General features: G+C 43.1%; 1 protein-coding gene across 1 annotated transcript in view; it reads left to right on the plus strand.

The window, feature by feature from the left end:
• Positions 1 to 19,815, plus strand: part of RHOJ (ras homolog family member J) — a 109,528-nt gene that overhangs the window by 73,504 nt on the left and 16,209 nt on the right. The window contains exon 2 of the mRNA XM_025392701.1: positions 10,869 to 10,927. Coding sequence (XP_025248486.1) covers positions 10,869 to 10,927 — 59 coding nt within the window. The remainder of the gene's footprint in view (positions 1 to 10,868; positions 10,928 to 19,815) is intronic.

Raw genomic sequence — 19,815 nt, forward strand, 5'->3', positions numbered from 1 at the left:
CAGGCTGGCCTGGCTTCAGTTGGAACCTCAGACATCTTGCCAGGGGTCCTGCCCCACTGGCCTTGAGTCAGGTAGCTTTGTAGCTGGTGAAAATTGACCAGGAAGTGGAGGAGAGTTCCAAACACAGATTCCACCTAGCAGAGCCACGTGTCCATGGCATCCCCTCACAGCAGGTGAGCCTGTTCTAATGTCGTTGCTGGTGACCCATTCTGCCATTAAGTGTCCAGAAAAGCTAATGGATGACCCTTTGGGAAATGCCAGGGACTCATGGAGAGAAAATAGATGCCTCCATGAAAACCTTCAATTTGGTTGGAGTATAATGTACTTTCATTCACTCAGCCAATATTTATGGAGCTACATGCCCAGCCTATGTTAGACCCTGGGACATGAGAATAAATAATACACTGCTTCTTATGACATGGATGAGTAAACACAAAACAGCCTTAAGATATTCGGGGGGCATCAGAGAAGCATGATGGAAGTGAGTTTTCCAGGTTGTGGGAGTGTTCCAAGCTAACAAGTATGGAGAAAGCATTCCAGAATTTCTTTTCCAGAATTCCAGAGGGAACAGTTTAAGCAAAGGCATCACGAATACAACACATTGCAAGAAGTTTGGGTTGTAGGAGGGTAAAACATAAAAGAGAGCTGGAAAGGTAAGCCAGGGACCAGATTGCAAAGACTTTGTAAGCTCTTAGATGGTATTTGAATGTTATCTCGGAGATGATTGGGAGCTGCAGCTGTGTTACTCTGATTGCAGTGAGGAAAGGAAGGACAGAAGATGAGCCTGGAAAATGGGATGCCGACTAGAAAACTTTTGCAATGGCGACAGCTAAGAGGATGGTAAGGAAGAGTCGGATTCTAAAGATAAATAGCAGGTGGAATTGGCAGGATGTGGAGATCAAATAAATGCTGAGGAAGGAAGAGTGAGGTCAAGCAAGACTGAAATTCCAGGATGGGGATGTCTTGGAATTGTGGCTCTGTCTTTGGTTTGGCTTCATCCCAGAGTCCTGGAACTAGGCAAATTCCTCTCCCTTCTCTTCCTCCTTCTCCTCCTCCTCCTCCATCACCAAACAGGTGCTGAAAAGGGCAGACCTTTCCCTAAATATCCACCTCACCCCAGAACCAGGGCAACTTTATTCCAGGAAGCTGTTCCCAGAGGTATTGTTAATTCAGAAGCCACTTGCCCAGTGATACCACCTTACATTTGTGTAAGTTTTGACATACAAAACTTTCTTATTTATAATCTCCTTTGCCCTGAAATGAACCTCATTTTGCTAATAAGAAAATAAAGGCTTAGGGAAGTTGCAGCTTGCTCAAGTTTCAAGAGTTTGTTCACAGTGGGTCTCCAACTAGTTCTCCTGCTTTAAAATCCAGGGAGGTTACAAATTGGTACAACTGGACAGGCGTGGTGGCTCACGCCTGTAATCCCAGCACTTTGGGAGGCTGCGGCAGGCAGATCACTTGAGGCCAGGAGTTTGAGACCAGTCTAGCCAATGTGGCAAAACCCTATCTCTACAAAAAAAAAAAAATACAAAAAAAATTAGCTGAGTGTGGTGGTTTGTGCCTATAGTCCCAGCTATTTGGGAGGCTGAGGCAGGAGAATCGCTTAAACCCGGGACACGGAGGTTGCAGTGAGTTGAGATCATGCCACTGCATTCCAGCCTGGAATGCAAGACTCTGCCTCAACAACAATAACAACAACAACAAACTGGCACAACTCTAAACCAAATCATAAGTCACAACAGGCATACCTAAAGGAGAAAAGAAACAAGACCAAGGCTGGAAGTGCATGGCACTTGTATGTTACCCTATTCAAATGGGACTCTCATTATTGCAGGATGAATATACAGGACCTAAGGAAAGAAAGCCCTCAGCTCAAAACCCTAACATATTCTCAGGAAACCTCTTTGGTTTTCTGTTCCATCTTTGTTCTACGAAAACAGGACCTCATGCCAGCACAACAAATAAGGGACTTCCCTGAACAACTTTCATTTCACATGTACACACAGCCTGCAGCTCAGGTGACAAGAGGCACTTTTTGCAAAGAAGGGAAACAAGGGAGCTGGCTGAGGCAAGCTGGTGTCCACGGGGGAGAAGAATTTCCAGCAGCATTAAGAAGAATGAAACTCTACCAGGAAAGAACTCACCACCACTCATATTTATGTAAATGCATTGTTTGTTTCTAGTTTCACATTAACTGCTAACTTATTTTGATTTGAAGAGAATTTCAACCCTGATGCTTGTGAGTTTGTTCCTTATCAAAGGTACATGAATGTCTGTAAGCCTTAAAACAGGTCAAAAAAAGCACACAAGCAGCCTGCAGGAGCAAACGCTGGAACTAAGTGAGTTACTGTCCCGGACAGGATCGTCCAGGCCACAGAAAAGGAAGAGGAGCAGGAGATAAGGATCAGTTAGATGAGAAAGGGGCAGTGGAAGCTGCTGAAGATACTCGGTCAGCATGATGAGGGTCAGAATTACAAATGCTCATCTAAATTCTCCATTTCGTGCAGCCCTCTATGCATAGATGCCCAGTTGTGATGATTACCCCTGACTTCGTATAGTTTCTTCTGCCCCATTAGGGTACACACAGTTTGTTCACTTTCCGGGTAAGACAGAGGCCCAGTGACTACTTCCCATCATTTCACAAAATGAGTAGCAACATGGACTCAAATTCAGGCATTGGGAGAGGGGCAAGTGTTGAAAAACTACCTAATGAGCACCGTGTTTACAATCTGGGCAATGGGTACACTCTAGAAGCCCAATCCCCATCAGTACGCAATACACCTATGTCACAAACATGTACGTGAACCCCTGCACCTAAAATAAAGTTACATTTTTTTAAATTCAGGCATTATAAAAAGCCTTTGAAACTGGGATATAAGGCCAAAAGCATGCAACATGTCCTTTCAGTGTCATGCTGTGCACCCTCACCCTCAAGGATCAATTAATTATTAATTATCTAAGGGAAATACTTTTGTTTCTCTCTGCTATTAACTATAAGCTTAGACTTTATGAAGTTACATGTTAACTTGTACATTTTGATGAGCAGAGATGCAAACAATTCCAATTTCGTGGAAACGGCATCAAAAGTTATCTTTTCTATAGGACAATAGCCAGTTTTCTATTGAAACTAACCACCTATGCTAACATTGCCTTTTTTCTTTTTTTCCTGGTTTTTTTTTTTTTTTTTTTTCCAGACAGTGGCTTACTCTGTTACCCAAGCTCTGGAGTGAAGTGCCAAAAACATGGCTCACTGCAGCCTTGATCTCCTGGGATCAAGCATCCTCCCGCCCCAGCCTCCCAAGTAGCTGGGGCTACTGATGCACACCACCACGGCCAGCTAATTTTTCTTTTTTATGTTTTGTAGAGACGGGGTCTCACTTTGTTTCCCAGGCTGGTCCCAAACTCTTGAGTTTAAGCAATCCTCCTGCCTCCCAAAGTGCTGAGATTACAGGCATGAGCCACTGCACCTGGCCTAACATTCCTTTTTAAATATTATAAATGCCTAGTTCTTCAAAATGCTCTTTGAACAAGATTTACCATCTTGCAGGTTCACTCACAAACGAGTTAATAAATCTTTGATATGTGCTCATCCTATATTTGCATGAAAGCTGTGTTTTTAACTTTCCTAAAATTATATTTCTTGCTATATCCAGAATCCAGTGTTTCTTCCTCCAACATAGCAGCTTTGTGGTACTACATACACCACATAGTCAGGTGTGCCTCATTCTACCTGGCAAATACAGTACACGAGACATAAGAATGCAGACAGCTGGTTATGTGCTAGCAACTGAATGGCACTTGGAGGCATCCCTGTAACTGACCTGACATTTCCAACATTTCTCTTGAAAGCCATCCTATATTCATAATATTGACTTCAAAAGACCACTCTTGGCAGCTGAGACAGGCAACCCAATGAGGAAGGGGCTTTGATGGTTTACTGGGCATGACCGACACTTCCTCATCCAGATTTGCAGAACACACATTGTTTTGTGAGATAACTGAAATGCTGAGGGAAATAGACATAAGTTCTACCTGAGCTATTTTCTCTCTGGGTGAAACTCAAGACAGCAAGACCAGGACTTAGACTTCATTAGCATCTCACACCAAGTCACAAAATTAACCACTCCAATTCACTCAAAGAAGACAGACAAGAGAGCAAAGAGTTTAATGGATTTGGGGAAAAGGACCTTCATTTTACATACTTACCAGGTCACTGACAACTTTTCACACTTTATTGAGAGAACCATCTGAGCCATTAGCAGGTCATTTGACCTACTCTCTTTAAAACCTCTCTAAGCTCAGAAAACAACACTATTAGCTCCAGGGATAGAAGGTAATCTGAGATTTTAGTCTGACCACTGTCTGCCAGGCAGATTTGCTGGCTATAGGCCCTTCCCAGCAGTTCCAATCTTGCCAGGAGCTTCAAGCTGCCCCTCTGCACATTTTGAAGAACTTTCTTCTGCCCCCAGTGCTCTATATCCGTACTGTGTATTCAGCATCTATTATGTGTGCCAGGAACTGGCTGTGTACTGTGGGGTATACTGGGCATGCAGACTCTGCCCTCAAGGATCTTCCTATCCAGTGGGGAATATCAGACAGATCTAAATACCTATTATAGGGTAGAAAATGACTAGTAATTCACAAACGTTAAGATCACACCATGTGCCAGTTAATGCGCACTGAGTGGAGAGCAAGACAGGCTACTCCTTGTCCTGAGAATGGGTTCAATAAGCATTTGCTGAAAGAGGAAAAATAACAGTTGTTTAGCACCCACCATAGGTCAGACTATGTGCCGGGCATTTTCTCATTTAATTTCCTCCTCACAAGTACTTTCTTTGGTAGGTGATGTTATCCTCCATTTTTAATAGATAAGGAAAGAGGGGCTCAGAGACCGTAGGTGACTTTCTCAAGGTTATTACAGTGATGAATAGCAGCTATAGGATTCAAATACAGAACTATCTGACTTGAAAGATCCTGCTCTTTGGACCTCACTACATTTACCATTAGCATTTTATGACAATACCTTCCTTCTGCGCAGGTGTGACTGACTCATTTCCAAATTGAGAAGCCTCATAGGACACAGGTTGGCAAGCAATAAGGCATCCACTGCCAGTCCAAGATAAGGACTCACAAAGCCATGACCCGTATAACCCCCAGTGTTTGATTGACACTTGATCTATCTCTGGCTGTCCCTTGACGTCCTCTGGCATAAACTGTGTGATCTACTTATCTTCCTTCTGATAGAATGAGAGAATAAAAGGGCAGAAAAGAGGAAATGAAATGTTAAGGGCACAAGCTCTGCCACCTCTTTTAGGATTCCTCCAGCAGTAGTGACCTCACACACAGACTAGACAGCCACTACACAGCAAAGCTGAACATCCAACATGGCTTCCACACCCAAAATGGCATCCTCCCTTCCCCCACCATTTTGCCTTAACTCAAGGAAATTATTTTAAGTCCTTCTCTTTTACTCGTTTTGAGGAAAAGAATAATTCAGGATTTCATAGCTTAACAAAGCCATCAGAATGAAGCCTCAGTTAGTGAGCTAGGGCAGCCCTGCCCTGTGTGCCCACCTTCTTGGTATCATCTTCCCCAGTGCACCCTGGGCAGCTCAGGACCACAGCTGTTCCTGCCGCAGTGCACCCTGGGTAGCTCTTGGACATCCTCAGGAACTCAGCTCAGACACCTTCTCCTCCAGAGAGCCTTTTCTTTTTTTAATTTCAACTTTTATTTTAGATTCAGGGAGTACATCTGAGGTTTGTTCCATGGGTATCATGCATGATGCTGAGGTTAGGGGTATGATAGCACCCATCACCTGGGTACTATGTTTACTACATACCCAGGTAGTAAGCATGGTACCCAATAGTTAGTTTTGCAATCCATCCCTCCCTTTTTCCCTCCCCGCTCTAGTAGTCCCCACTGTCTATCATTGCCATCTTTGTGTTCATGAGTACCCAATGTTCAGCTCCCACTTATGAGAACATGCAGTACTTGGTTTTCTGTTTCTGCATTAATTAGCTTATGATAATGGCCTCCAGCTGCATCCACGTTGCTACAAAGAACATGATTTTATTCTTTCTATGGCTACATAGTATTCCATGAGGTATATGCACCAGGCTTTCTTTATCCAGTCCATCCTGGATGGACACCTAGATCGATTTCATGTATTTGTTATTGTGAATAGTGCTACAATGGACATATAAGTGCATATGTCTTTCTGGGAGAACAGTTTTTTGTTTTTTGGTTTTGGTTGTTTTTTTTTTTTTTTTTTTTGGATATCTACCCAGCAATGGGATGGCTAGGTCAAATGGTAGTTTCAAGTGCTTTGAGAAATATCCAAACTGCTTTCCACAATGGCTGAACTAATTTACATTTCCACCAACAGTGTATAAAGTTTCCCTTTTCTCCACAGTCTGACCAGCATCAGTTGTTTTTTGACTTTTTAGTAGTAGCCATTCTGACTGGTGTGAGATGGTATTATACTATAGTTTTGATTTGCATTTCTCTGAAGATTAGTGATGTGGAACATTTTTTCATAAACATGTTTGTTGGCCACTTGTATGTCTTCTTTTGAGAAGTATCTGTTCATGTCATTATTAGAAAGCTTTTTTGTTTTTGCTTAAGTTACTTATAGATTCTGAATATTATACCTCTGTTGGATGTGTGGTTTATGAATATTTGTTCCCATTCTATAGATTGTCTGATTACTCTGTTGATAGTTTATTTTGTTTTGTTTTTGTTTTGCTGTGCAGAAGATCTTGAGTTTAATTAGGTTCCACTTGTCCATTTTTGTCTTGGTTACAATTGCTTTTGAGGACCTAGTCATAATTTCTTTCTCAAGGCCAATGTTCAAAATGGTGTTTCCTGGGTTTTCTTCTAGAATTCTGATATTTTGAGGTCTTATATTTAAATCTTTAATTCATCTTGAGTTAATTTTTGCATATGGTGAAAGGTAGGGGTCCAGTTTCATTCTTCTGCATATGGCTAGCCAGCTATCCCAGCACCATTTATTGAGTAGGGTGTCCTTTCTCCATTTCTTATTTTTGTAAACTTCATCAAACATCAGATGGCTGTGGGTGTGCAGTTTTATTTCGGGATTCTCTATTTTGTTCCACTGGTCTATGTGTCTGTTTTTGCACCAGTACCACACTGTTTTGTTTACTGTAGCCATATAGTATAGTTTGAAGTAGCGTAATGTAATACCTCTGGCTTTGTTCTTTTTGCTTAGAATTGCTTTAACTATTCAGGTTCTTTTTTGATTCCACATGAAATTTTGAACAGTATTTTCTAATTCTGTAAAAAATGACAATGGTAGTGTCAATGATAAAAAGTCAAACTTTGTAGAATATTTGAAGAGATTTATTCTGAGCCAAATGTAAAAACCATGACCCATGACACAGCCCCAGGAGGTCCTGAGAACATGTCCCCAAGAAGGTTGGTTACAGCTTGATTTTATGCATTTTAGGGGGGACAGAAGTTACAGAGACATAAATCAGTACATATAAGGTATATGTTGATTAGGTCTGGAAAGGCATGACGTCTCAAAGCCCAAGGGCTTCCAAGTCATAGGTGGATTTAAAGATTTCCTGATCGGCAATTGGTTGAAAGGGTTAAGCTCTGTCTGAAAAGTTGAAGTCAACAGAAATAAATGTTTGTAGTTAAGATAAGGAGAGTTGCAGAAACCAAGGTTCTGCAACCTATCTATATAATATATAGATAGATAGTTATCTAGATGAAGTCTCTGGGTAGCAGGCTTCAGAGACAACAAATGGTAAGTGTCTCTTATCAGACCCTAAAACGTGCCAGACTCTTAGTTAAATCTCTCCTGGATCAGGAAAAGACATGAAAAGGGAAAGGAATTTTCTATGGATTGTAGACAAGAGACAGTTTTTCAGGGCCATTTCAAAATATCTCAAAGATATTTTAGGGGAAAATACTTTGGTTTCTTTCAAGGCTTGTTCTCTGTCATGTGATGCTATACTAGAGTCAGGTTGCAATTTGGTATCTTATTACTACAGAGTCTGTTTTGTCAGTCACAAGACCTCTGTTTTCATGTTAATGCTGGTCAGCTGTGCCTAAATTTCAAAGGGAGGAGAGTATGATGAGGCATGTTCCACCCAACCCCTCTTCCCATCATGGCCTGACCTAGTTTTTCAGGTTTACTTTGGAATGCCCTTAACCAAGAGGAGGGTTCCACTCAGTCAATTGGGGGGCTTAGAATTTTATTTTTGGTTTACAGTAGTTTGACAGGAAGGCGGTTGAATCTGTATTGCTTTGGGCACTATGGCCATTCTAACAATATTGATTCTTCCAATCCATGAGCATAGAATGTTTTTCCATTTGTTTGTGTCCTCTATAATTTCTTTCAGCAGTGTTTTATAGTTCTCCTTGTAGAGATGTAGGTATTTTATTTTTGTGTGGCTATTGTAAACGGGATTGTGTTCTTGATTTGTCTCTCAGCCTGAATGTTATTGGTGTATAGAAATACTACTGATTTTTGTACGTTGATTTTTGTATCCTGAACCTCTACTGAAGTCATTTATCAGTTCTGTGAGCCTTTTGACAGAGTCTTTATGGTTTTCTAGGTATAGAATTATATTGTCAGCAAAGAAGGATAGTGACTTCCTCTTTTCGTATCTGTCTCAGAAAGCCTTTTCTGATCCAGCTCCAGCAGTGTGTGTGTGCAGACATGTGCACAGCCAGCAGCACCCCTGCCGCAGGCCCCCACACCCCTCACACTGCCCCTGACACAGCTCATGCCACACTGCACAGTGCCCATGCTTTGCCAGGAAACCACTTGTCTCCATGCTCCATGGCAGGAAGAATTGTATCTGGTCTTTCTACTCCCACCACTGAGTTCAGTCCAGGAACCCGGTAGACTTTTGAAGAAGGAAAGAACAGAGGAAAGAGAAAGCTTTGCCCAGATCCTCCACCCACTACCTCAGCTTCCTGTGCTCACTTCAGGCCTGGAGAAATTCCCAGGGATCAAAGCTGCCACAGGAGAAAAGGGTGAGGCCCGAGGAAAAACAGACTGAAGAGAATGACTGAGAAAGCAAGGAATATCTGAGCAGGCGCTCCAGGGCTCCAGTAACATAAGTCAGAGCCATTGCTTAGGAATATTTGCAGTGCCCAGTGGGGCAGTGAGGATGACTCGACTTCTAGGAATCACTCCACAGATGGCCCCGGGACTGTATGTCATGAGACAGTCTAAGGGGTCTCTGGAACAGCCAGCTGCCCCTGACCTGCACGTACTGGGCTCACTCGAGGTTCCATGCTGTAATAGCTGGATGTCTCCCTTCATGCCTAATCCATGACAAGTTAGTGAACTGGTCACTGAAGAAACCATTTAGGCAGATTTCAGAAACATCTGACTGGGCTCTCTTCTGCCATCGGGCATGAAGAGGAAAAATTAAACAGGACGAGAGCTCTGGGCCACACAGCCTCACCTCCATTTCTGTGGCTAGCCTGACTTGTGAAAGGAAGTGAAAACATTTAAACGCCCTTCTTCCGTCAGCATGGTAACCAGGGGTGGATGGAGCTGGGTTCACCATTTTAAAATACACATTCAACAGCTCATCTGAGTGGTTGCAGCCATGTGGTCAAGCTGAACACATGTCGATCTGAGTAGATTAGAAAAATAGTTCCCAGTGTCTGGGGACATAGTGCTTTTAAACAAGTGCTTTGCTTTTCAAAGAATGAGCCATTAAGAAGTTCCTTGTATACATGTAGCCCATGAACCTGAAAAGAAATAAAAGTAAAATCAACACCGAATCAGCAACTCGAAGCAGCAGACTAGAGAATTTGAATTCTGTTAGAGATACGGTTATAAAAGATTGCTCTTCAGTTTATCTTTCATTTCCTGCACCGCTAATGATAGAAAGACTCAAAAATCATCTTCACATTGAATTTGCACATTTTAACAAGAGAAAAAACTCATACTTTTCTTCATATTTTATTTCCTTTTTCCAAAAAGCGATTCAGTTTTTTTTTTTTTTTTTTTTTTTGGAAATTTAAATTTGCTCTTTCCATTCACGAAAAGAATTCTATGACTCCTGCATTCAATCTGTTCAATCTCAGTTTAGTTTCAAGTGGAGACTTTCATTTCCAGACATGTTCAGAGTGGCTGCTGTCCCTGTTTTGCTTCTTGTTTTCAGGGCACAATTCCTTGGCAAAGCAGTAAGCTACTGACTAAGTCAAACTCACTACTTGTCGCCCTCTAAACACCCTTTATGTATGGAAGACTGAACCCATACAATGCCTTCTGCAACTAAAGTTCAAAATCATAATGAATCAATTGTGCTAAAGCACAGGAATATCTAATTTTTAAAAACTTTTCAAAATGAACGCTAAGCCCTTCTCATTTAACTATTTGCTTGCTTTATAGACTATAAAAACATGTATTAATAGGTATGATAATATTCTCTGTTTTTAGGGTTTTATAAATATTTCAAAGCAGAGAGATTTCTGATAGACAAGCTACTTACACAATTCTGTGCCCTGAAAGGTGTCCCAAACCAAAGAAAAGAAGGCAATAACTAATGAAAAAGGGGCCCAGCATTCTTTCTCATCAGAAGCTTGGTGTTCCAGAGACGAATAAGGATGGGTGGGTAGCCCACAGAGTGTCCTGGTGGCACCAATAATATTCATCTCTGTTGCAAAATCTGGACTTGGCTAAGACCATCTGCCATCACGGCAGCCCAAGGTTACCTTTCATTTGGAAATTATGCTGTCAACTTGGTTTAGAATGTACATGGGTGAGGCATATGCTTCTCCTTGCTGCCCAAGGAGATGCTGGCATGGAAAAAATGTGAAGGTGCCTGATTGAAGCTTGTGTTTATGGACTCTCCTCTTCTCTTCTCCCCTAGTGACTGTGACCGTGGGAGGCAAGCAACACTTGCTCGGACTGTATGACACCGCGGGACAGGTACATTTTTATTATCTCGATTCATTGGAGGGGGGTGGTATAGGGGAGGAAAAGATCCGTTTGCTTAGGCAGATGGGACTCATAGCACAAATATTACCCATTCTGATCATTTGGGGCTAATTTATTGTCTGCCTAAATGACAACGAAAAGCACATTCTCGATATTTTAAAAATACTTATAACTACAAAAATCTAAATTGTTACATTATTCAAGGCATTGATAGGTAAATAATGATTCATTCATTGACTGATAACCATCAAAAACCAGAATAACAGATTTGTGACCAAGAGTTTCAATTTCTTTCTGTGGAAACCTATTCCAGATCCAAGATTCATAGATCAATTTCATAAATTTTAGTTGCACCCATTTTTTTCAGGTTATTTTCTTTGCCCACCCTTTATTTGAATTGCCTAATGAACTGCGAAAAGGCCCAAAAAGAGATTGGCTGGGGTGAGAGGAAGAGAGAGGGAGAAGATGGATTATGTGTTGGAAGGAAGAAAAGTCAGAATCCTAGATGTTTTCCAAAAGTGAGAGTTAACCCTGAATAACTGGGGGTTGACTCCAAATTCCCTCAGATTCTTGAAATCTTCTCACTTTGTCAGGACTATTTCTTCAAGTTGGAGAAACTGGCCCACCAATAACGTAAGACAATGGCTAAAACCCTCAACATTTAATCAGTTGGCACATGCTCTCTTTGGGTGAAAATGGCACTTAATCTGTCTTTCCCAGCATCCCACACATCGCTACGAAGTTTCTCAGGTTCTAATGTTCTAATCCAGTTCGTGGATTGGTGGAGGGGAAGTGGTTAAGGAACTGATGGCTGTAGTCCAATTTCTTGGATAGAGCTTTTGTTATCCTATGTCTTGGGTCATTTATTTAGGTCAAAATCAGCAGGTTGTTCAGTCTGTCCACATTCTTACACCTTAAGTCCTTTGGAGTGAACATTTTACCCTGCTATTTCTCAGTGTGAGTTTCCTGGGAATTGTTGTTTGTAGTGATGCATTCATCTAGGCCTTTTTTTTCACAATTGTTTTGGATATACATCATTTTGCTCAACTTGAAAGCTCTTCACAATAATATAAATAAATGGAATTCTCTTTGGGGATTTCTGTGAAAATTTGTAAGGACCACTGTATAAATATATGTGGAACATCAAAGGTTGGTGTTGGCCAGACTAGGGTGCGGAGCCTGGAAAATCTAACACCAGACTCAAAGCTTCTAAGAGCATCCAGGGTCCCCTCACTGGCAGATGCCTGTTTTGGTAAGCTACCGCCAGGAACTGGGAGAGAAGTGACCACTCATGTCAATAGCAAGCCATATGACTAAGAAAGGAGGCCCCCTACATGCTCAAATGAAAAAATCAGTTTGCTTCTCTGATCTAAGATACAAGGGCCTCAGGATAGCTCATGCCCCCAACAGAAAGCATTCCAGCCACAAGGGTACACCACTTTGGAGGCTGAAGTTGCCTGCTCTATTTCAATCACACAATCATTGGGGTGTCCCTATTCATCAGGAACTCATAGCCTGAAAGAGACAGGAGTTTATACCCTCCTCCCCCATAGTCAGATTGTACTAATACAATCCGGTTTGAAAAGTTCAATACGGCAATGATTATTTCATGACTCTGAAACCTCTCTCTGGTCCCTCTGGCTTCGGAAAAAGTCTCTCTGACCCCTGCTGCCCAGTCAGTTCTCCCCCCCTCTGCAGCAATCCAACAAGTATTGCCTCCTGTGCGTTAACTGCTCCAAGAACAACCTCCACAGGCTTCTGTTTAATTTTAAATCCAATAAAACTCTTTAAAAGCTCTTGTGGAGTTTAATTATTTTTTCCCACTGTTCTGTCCTTTTAAGAAAAAATTTAAATAACACTAATATAAGAGTTGAAGCTGTAAGACGTTGTAAAAATATCTTTAAACACCACATCAAAACAAACAGAATGGTCTCAACATCTGACACAAAAGTGATGAAGACTGATAAAATATAACAAATAGATAATAAGATATTTTTTCAACTAACTCTCACTTGAATGCTTTATATTCAGAGGTAGACAAGACTCAAAATGAACCATAAAGCATGGGGAAAAGGAATCGGAACGTATCGTAAGGTTCCTTCTAGGCCAAAAATTCTATGATGAGGACTTTTCACGTGTAATCTCAAGAAACCCTGATAGAACTGGAGTAACTAGGCAGAAGGACTTGAGGCTTGACCCATGGGAGACCTTTCAGCTGCAGAAGATTGCTGAATAATGGGAATGTGGTACACAACAGGATAACCTGTCATTCATTTTCTAGAACAGGGATTCTCAAACAGGAGTATGTGTCACAATCACCTGTAGGGCTTGTCAAAACTCAGCTACTGGGCCCCACTCCAAGAATTTCTGCTTCTCCAGGTCTAGGGTGGGACCCAAGAGTTTGCATTTCTTTTTTTTATTTTTATATTTTTATTTATTTATTTATTTGAGACAGGGTTTCGTTGCCGTCACCCAGGCTGGAGTGCTGTGGTGCAATCTTGGCTCACTGCAACCTCCACCTCCCGAGTTCAAGCAATTATCCTGCCTCAGCCTCCCAAGTAACTGGGCTTACAGGCACCTGCCATCATACCCAGCTATATTTTTGTGTTTTTTTCTAGAGACGGGGGTTTCACCATGTTGCCCTGGCTGGTCTCAAACTCGCGACCTCAGGTGATCCGCCCATCTCAGCCTCCCAAAGTGCTGGGATTACAGATGTGAACTACTGCATCTGGCCCAAGAGTTTGCATTTCTAACAGGTTTTCTGGCAATGCTCCTGCTGGTCCCTACACCATACTTTGAGAGCCACTCAAAGCGTGGCCCACCAACCTGTGGCATCAACATCACCAGGAAGCATGTTAGAACTGCAGAATCTTAAGGCCTATCCCCAGCCTACTGAATTTGCAAATCCATTTTAAGAAGATCTCCAAATCATTAGAATGCACATTAAATTTTGAGAAGCACTACTCTAAACATTTCTGGTGGTTGAGGCATTGTTCTGAAAGTTAGGAGGATGCAATGAAAAATAACCATTACTGAAATGTATTCCCATAGTTCTACAATTCAGCTATTAAGACTTTGTAACAAATTTAATTTGGAAACAGTGTCCCAAAAATTCCATTCCCAGTCCTAGGTAGAATAATCTGCCTCTTCTCAGTTCTATTCTAGTAAATGTGCTGGATAGCTAAAGGATGTGTATAATTCAAAAATACTCATTTGGCCAATTACTTACAATGGAAGAGAGATGATTTCAAAACCAATTGATTAATCCCTGAACCACAAAAAGGAAATGTCTCTGAATCCAGCTATAGAGTCCATCTCGCTTGAATAATTAGATTTTTGTGCATGAATAAACCAAGGAGCAATCCTCCACATTTTTGTCTTGAACTAACTGAAGCAAATGTGTTCTGAGAGGTAAAGTGATAGGAACTCATTGTCTTAACCCTCAATGTCAGTGCTAAACAAAATCATTTGACTTGCTTTCCCTTAACTTTGAGGCACCTTGTCTGCCTCAGACCTGGCTACAGCCCCATGAGCCATGGCCTGAGACACTCCTACCCCTCCACAATTCAGGCAAGCATGTGCTAAAGATAGTTTATAATGGGCTGGGTGCAGTGGCTCACGCCTGTAATCCCAGCACTTCGGGAGGCCGAGGCAGATAGATCACAACATCAGGAGTTCAAGACCAGCCTGGCCAACATGGTGAAACCCCGTCTCTACAAAAAATACAAAATTAGCCAGGCATGGTGGTGGGCGCCTGTAATCCCAGCTACTCGGGAGGCTGAGGCAGAAGAATCCCTTGAACCCAGGAGGCAGAGGTTGCAGTGAGCCGAGACCGCAGCATTGCACTCCAGCCTCGGCAACAAAAGCAAAACCCCATCTCAAAAAAAAAAAAAGAGAGAGTTTATGATGAAGTCATTTGCATACACTGTCAACACATGGTGGCTGCTATTAAACATTAGCTCCCTCCCCCAAACCCTGAAACAAACTAACATTTGGACTTGGAGTGGAGCCCTTTGAAGATAGATTCGTCACAACTCTGTTTAATTCTCTGTTAGGTAGAATTCCAAACATTAGATGAGGCGATGAATTGAGGAATTTTTCTCAGGGTGAGTGCATGTAACTCCTCAGATCACACTAGGGAGGAAATAAGGCCAACCAGCCCCGTAAGCCAAATCTATTTAGGTTGTGTCAACTCGTCCTGTACGAGACATGTCCCTAGTAGTGTGTTACTGAATGCTAAAGGGATATCTGGAGCTCAGATCTTTGGCTCAGCTATGAAAGAGTCCCCGAGCCGACTTTCCCATAATGTCCTTGCAGGCCAGTTTGTTTACAATGCATCAGGAGAGACCAACCGGACAGCAGGCTGTTGGTTGGGTTGGGGATGCCGCAGCCGGCCCTGAGCATTCACCAGCTGAGGAACTTCAGACTGGGAAAGGGCTGTTTCCCAGGCTACGGCTTGCAGCCAGATGGCCTCCCACCTCACTGCAGGTCATTACAGTAGAACCAGCCATAGTACTAAGACAAGGGCTCACCTCCTTCTCTTGATGTGGCCTCACCTAGAAGGATGATATGGGAAAGCCCTACTCAGATTGTGGCCTCTTGGGCAAGACTCCAGGATGGGCATATCTCAGAGACAACACCTGTGAAAATGGCAGTGAGCAGCGCTGCCGGGGAGGCATGGCCGTCTCCTGGTGTCAGGAGCCAGGTGCAGCCTGGCCAGGTGCCTGGTTCTGTGGAAGGGTGAACCACCAGGTTCCCCACAGAACCAGGAACCATCTGCATGTGGGCAAGCACAGAATGGTGTCTGTCACTGAGAAACCACAGCCCGCAGTAGCTCAGCCATCACCAGTGACCACAGAAGTAGAGAAGCAAGGAAGGCCATCAACCGAGCCCCTCACTCGCCCGGGTCTATGTGTCGCACATCTTCCCCAGACCCTGATTTCTGAAGTCCCGCTTTCCCCCAAGGGCTGAGGAAGCACACAACCAGGCAAGGAAGCAAGCACAGCTAGGGCTTACGAATGGCAAACCGGGCTCCACTTGGAAGGAGGGGAGCCTTCCCCTTTGCTATTGGCTGATCCAAGGGGGCCATCTGGAGCACAGGATCTGGCAGCAACCCTCTATGGAAAGTTTGCCTAAAACCTCAGAACAAATGTTTTCCCTCAATGAGCAACTCCAACTTTCTTGCTTACATGTATCTTCATGTGGGATTTTCAGGAGTAGGCAATTTGGGAGATTAGGGAGAAGTTTGCCCACATAACAGGTGCTTAGTAAAAGTAACCTTAGGACACAATCTTACTTCTCCCCAGATTATGAAAAAGAGAGCTGCAGGAACATTGAGAGTTGCGGTTGGAGTTTTCAAACATTTGGGTCTTATTACTACTCAGTTCAGAAAAAGTTAATTTCTGAATCAGCCCTGGCATCCAATAAGGGTAGGGAAATGCTTCCAGGACCAGCAGCTGTTGTTGATATGGGATGGAGGATGGACTCTTTTACTGGATCGTTCAAGTACGTACTATGTTCAAGACAATGTTCTAAGTGGCCTACAAATATTAACGTATTTTATTCTCATAACAACTCATAAGGCCAGCACTATTAGCCTCATTCTGCAGATAAGGAAAGTGAGGCATGGAGAACTTACCCAAGATCACACCATAGTCACAAAGCCGGAGAATTTCTACCCACCACCGATGCTCTTAAGCACCATGCTGTGTACCCACCCTATACACGATGCCCATGTTTTTCAAATTCAGCCTGATTTATGGGCGAATATGAAAATGAGACTTGTACCAAAAAATCTGGGATAAACGTCACTAAACCCAAGACTTGGAAGCAGAATTCTATTTCCAATTTAATGTGGGTATGGGGGGTGGGAGGAGCTCAGTGCAACTCTCTTTGCTGCTCAAAGTGTGGCCCCTGGACCCAGTAGCACTAGCATCACCTGGAAACTTGTTAGAAATGCACATTCTTGGGCTCCATTCCAGTCCTGCTACTGAATAAGAATTTGCACTTTAGCCTGGGCAACATAGCGAGACCCTATCTCTACAAATTTTTTAATTACCCAGGCGTGGTGTGCATACCTGTAGTCCCAGCTACTTGGGAGGCTGAGGAGAGAGGATCACTTGAGCCCAGGAGTTCAAGACTCCAGTGAACTTATGGATCAGTGCACTACAGTGTGGGCAGAAAGCGAGACCCAATCTCAAAAACAAAAAAGAAAAAAAAACACAAAATTACATTTTAACAAGGTCCACAGGTGATGCAAATGTATGTGGATTCTAAGAAGTGCTGTCTACAAAATGATTTCACTTACCTGCATCATGATGCAGCCTATAATATTTAGGACCCAGGTGTTTGGCACATCTGATGCTAACACTTTCTCTGAACTGTTCGTGTTTAATAATCACCCATAGCCACCCCAGAGCACCGGATCTGCCTTCAAACTGAACGTGTTCCTGCCATCAGGGTGAAGTTGGGCTAAAAGCACTCAAAGGCCTACTTTGCCCCAAATACTTCCCTGCACTCCCCAATCCTAGCCTGTTTGTCTACTTTACCCCCAAAGCTCCATTTGAGCTTCTCTTTTAGATTAAAACCATGTCTCCTCACGAAGCAAACAAACACCTGTCTTCCATTCTGAATTTCAACATTAGAAAGGGCCTCAAATACCAACCAAACCACTTATCCACTTCTCATAGCCCCTAACATCATCTCCACATGTTACCATCGAACCCAGGGCCCAAGCATGCTCCCTTGTGAAAAAACATTAAGTTACCAGCTGGCACAAATTCAACTCCCCCAGCCCCCAGCGGACGCTTTCTTTTATTAATCCTGACCCCCCTGCCATATTTTATAGCTGCAGCCCAGGGTTAGCCCCCAATAGCCCAGGTGTGAGCCTTTTTTTTTTTTTTTTTTTTTTTTTGAGACGGAGTCTCGCTCTGTCGCCCAGGCTGGAGTGCAGGGGCGCGATCTCCGCTCACTGCAAGCTCCACCTCCCGGGTTCACTCCATTCTCCTGCCTCAGCCTCCCGAGTAGCTGGGACTACAGGCGCCCGCCACCACGCCCGGCTAGTTTTTTGTACTTTTAGTAGACACGGGGTTTCACCTTGTTAGCCAGAATGGTGTCGATCTCCTGACCTCGTGATCCGCCCGTCTCAGCCTCCCAAAGTGCTGGGATTACAGGCCCGGCCGAGCCTTCTTTAAAACTATTTTTGCCCGGTTGTCCTGGTTAAATTACTCCATCTGTCTAGACCTTTGTTTCTTAAACCATAAAACTGGCTCAGGGGAGAGGGAAGAACAGGAACCTGTGGTTCTGAAACTTGAGCTGCATCAGAATCACCTGGAGGTTTTGTTCTAGCACTGACGGTGCAGCCTCTCCCCTAGCGCCCCAGCCGCGGCGGGCTGCGTGGCACCTGGGAATGTGTAGTTCTAACAAGCTCCCAGGTGACGCCAAGTTGCTGGACTGAACAGCATAGTTTGGAAACCACTGCATTAGCTAATCTTTAAGGCCTTTTGGAATGGTATTTTCCCAATTCACTCAGACAAATATTCTACATCATTCCATTTTAAGATTAGCCAGCAGAGTAAGAGAACTTTAACCTGTCTTATTTCCACATAAATCGAATTATTTCATGTATTTTCATTTTCTTTCCCCAATTGAGTTGCCAATTCTTACTCCCCTTACATAGTTCATACAGCATCCTTAACAGTGCTATGTATTCAGTAGGCACGAAATTTTTTAAATGGCATGATACAGCAGGACTAAGGTTTCCACAGAAGAGATCCAGAGTACAGAGCAGTGAGCCCAGTGACTGACGCTATCAGAAACGACTCAGCTGGAGGGCCAGAGGGTAAATGATCAGAAACAGACTTCTCTCACCTGCCCCACCTACAGTCAACCCAGCAACCCGTGGTCTTCCAGCTTTTCCATAATGTGAATAGAAATCCTCTGATAGCCACTGGGTTAAAAAATCAGACAAACATACTCCTTTCCGACTATGCACAACAGTTATTTGTTCCTACCTAATCTAGTTGTGACATTTCTCCTCATGGCGTTTTGCTTTGGTTTTTGGCTTTGAGGTTTTAAATATACAGTGTTGCTGCCATCCAGTGGTAATCTGAGGCAGATGCAGGCCATCAAATAGATGATACAACCTGTGGTCAAACGTTTTGATTGCTGGGTAACATATGAGTCAACATTCCTAGACAAGTGAGTTAAGAAAATGCTTAATCTGTCACTTAAAATTCTGAGCAGCAGAAAACAGTGTGGTTACAATTGACAGCCAGAGCTGGATTGGGGCTAAATACCCCATCCTGGTATTTATGAACTCTGTAACATTGGCCCATCATGGAACTTCCCTAAACCTTAACTTCCTCTTCTATGAAATGTGAATGTTGATGGTACCATCCTTCCAGTTCCATCAGGAAGATGCAATGAGAACGTACGTAAGAGTTTGAAACAATGTCTGACCTTTAGTAATAAGCCCTCGGGCGCATCCTCCGTTAATGGTGCAGATGATGGTAAAGTACAGCCATGTTCTCAACTCCAGGCCCACCCCAAACCAATTAAGTCAGAACTCCCAGATAGGCAGGCCCACTCTCCAGAGATTCTAATTTAGCTAGTTCCTAAGTAGAAAAGGGGGTGGGGCAGGGAGTTGATTAGCAGAGCATCAGGATGGTTTAAAGGCTCCCCAGGTGATTGTAATGAAAGTCACTGCAGTAAATGGCCCGCAGAAATGCCGTGTGTTCATCTGCAGGTCACTGTAGAGGTCATTTCATCCAGTCCGCCAATAGGATTTATTGAATATTTGCTGTGAAAAGAGTACATGTAGGGATGAGGAAAAAAATCAACACGGTCCCTACTCCATTTATGACAATCCAGATGGGAGC

Source organism: Theropithecus gelada, chromosome 7b, assembly GCF_003255815.1.
Source record: "Theropithecus gelada isolate Dixy chromosome 7b, Tgel_1.0, whole genome shotgun sequence".
Classification (NCBI taxonomy): domain Eukaryota; kingdom Metazoa; phylum Chordata; class Mammalia; order Primates; family Cercopithecidae; genus Theropithecus; species Theropithecus gelada.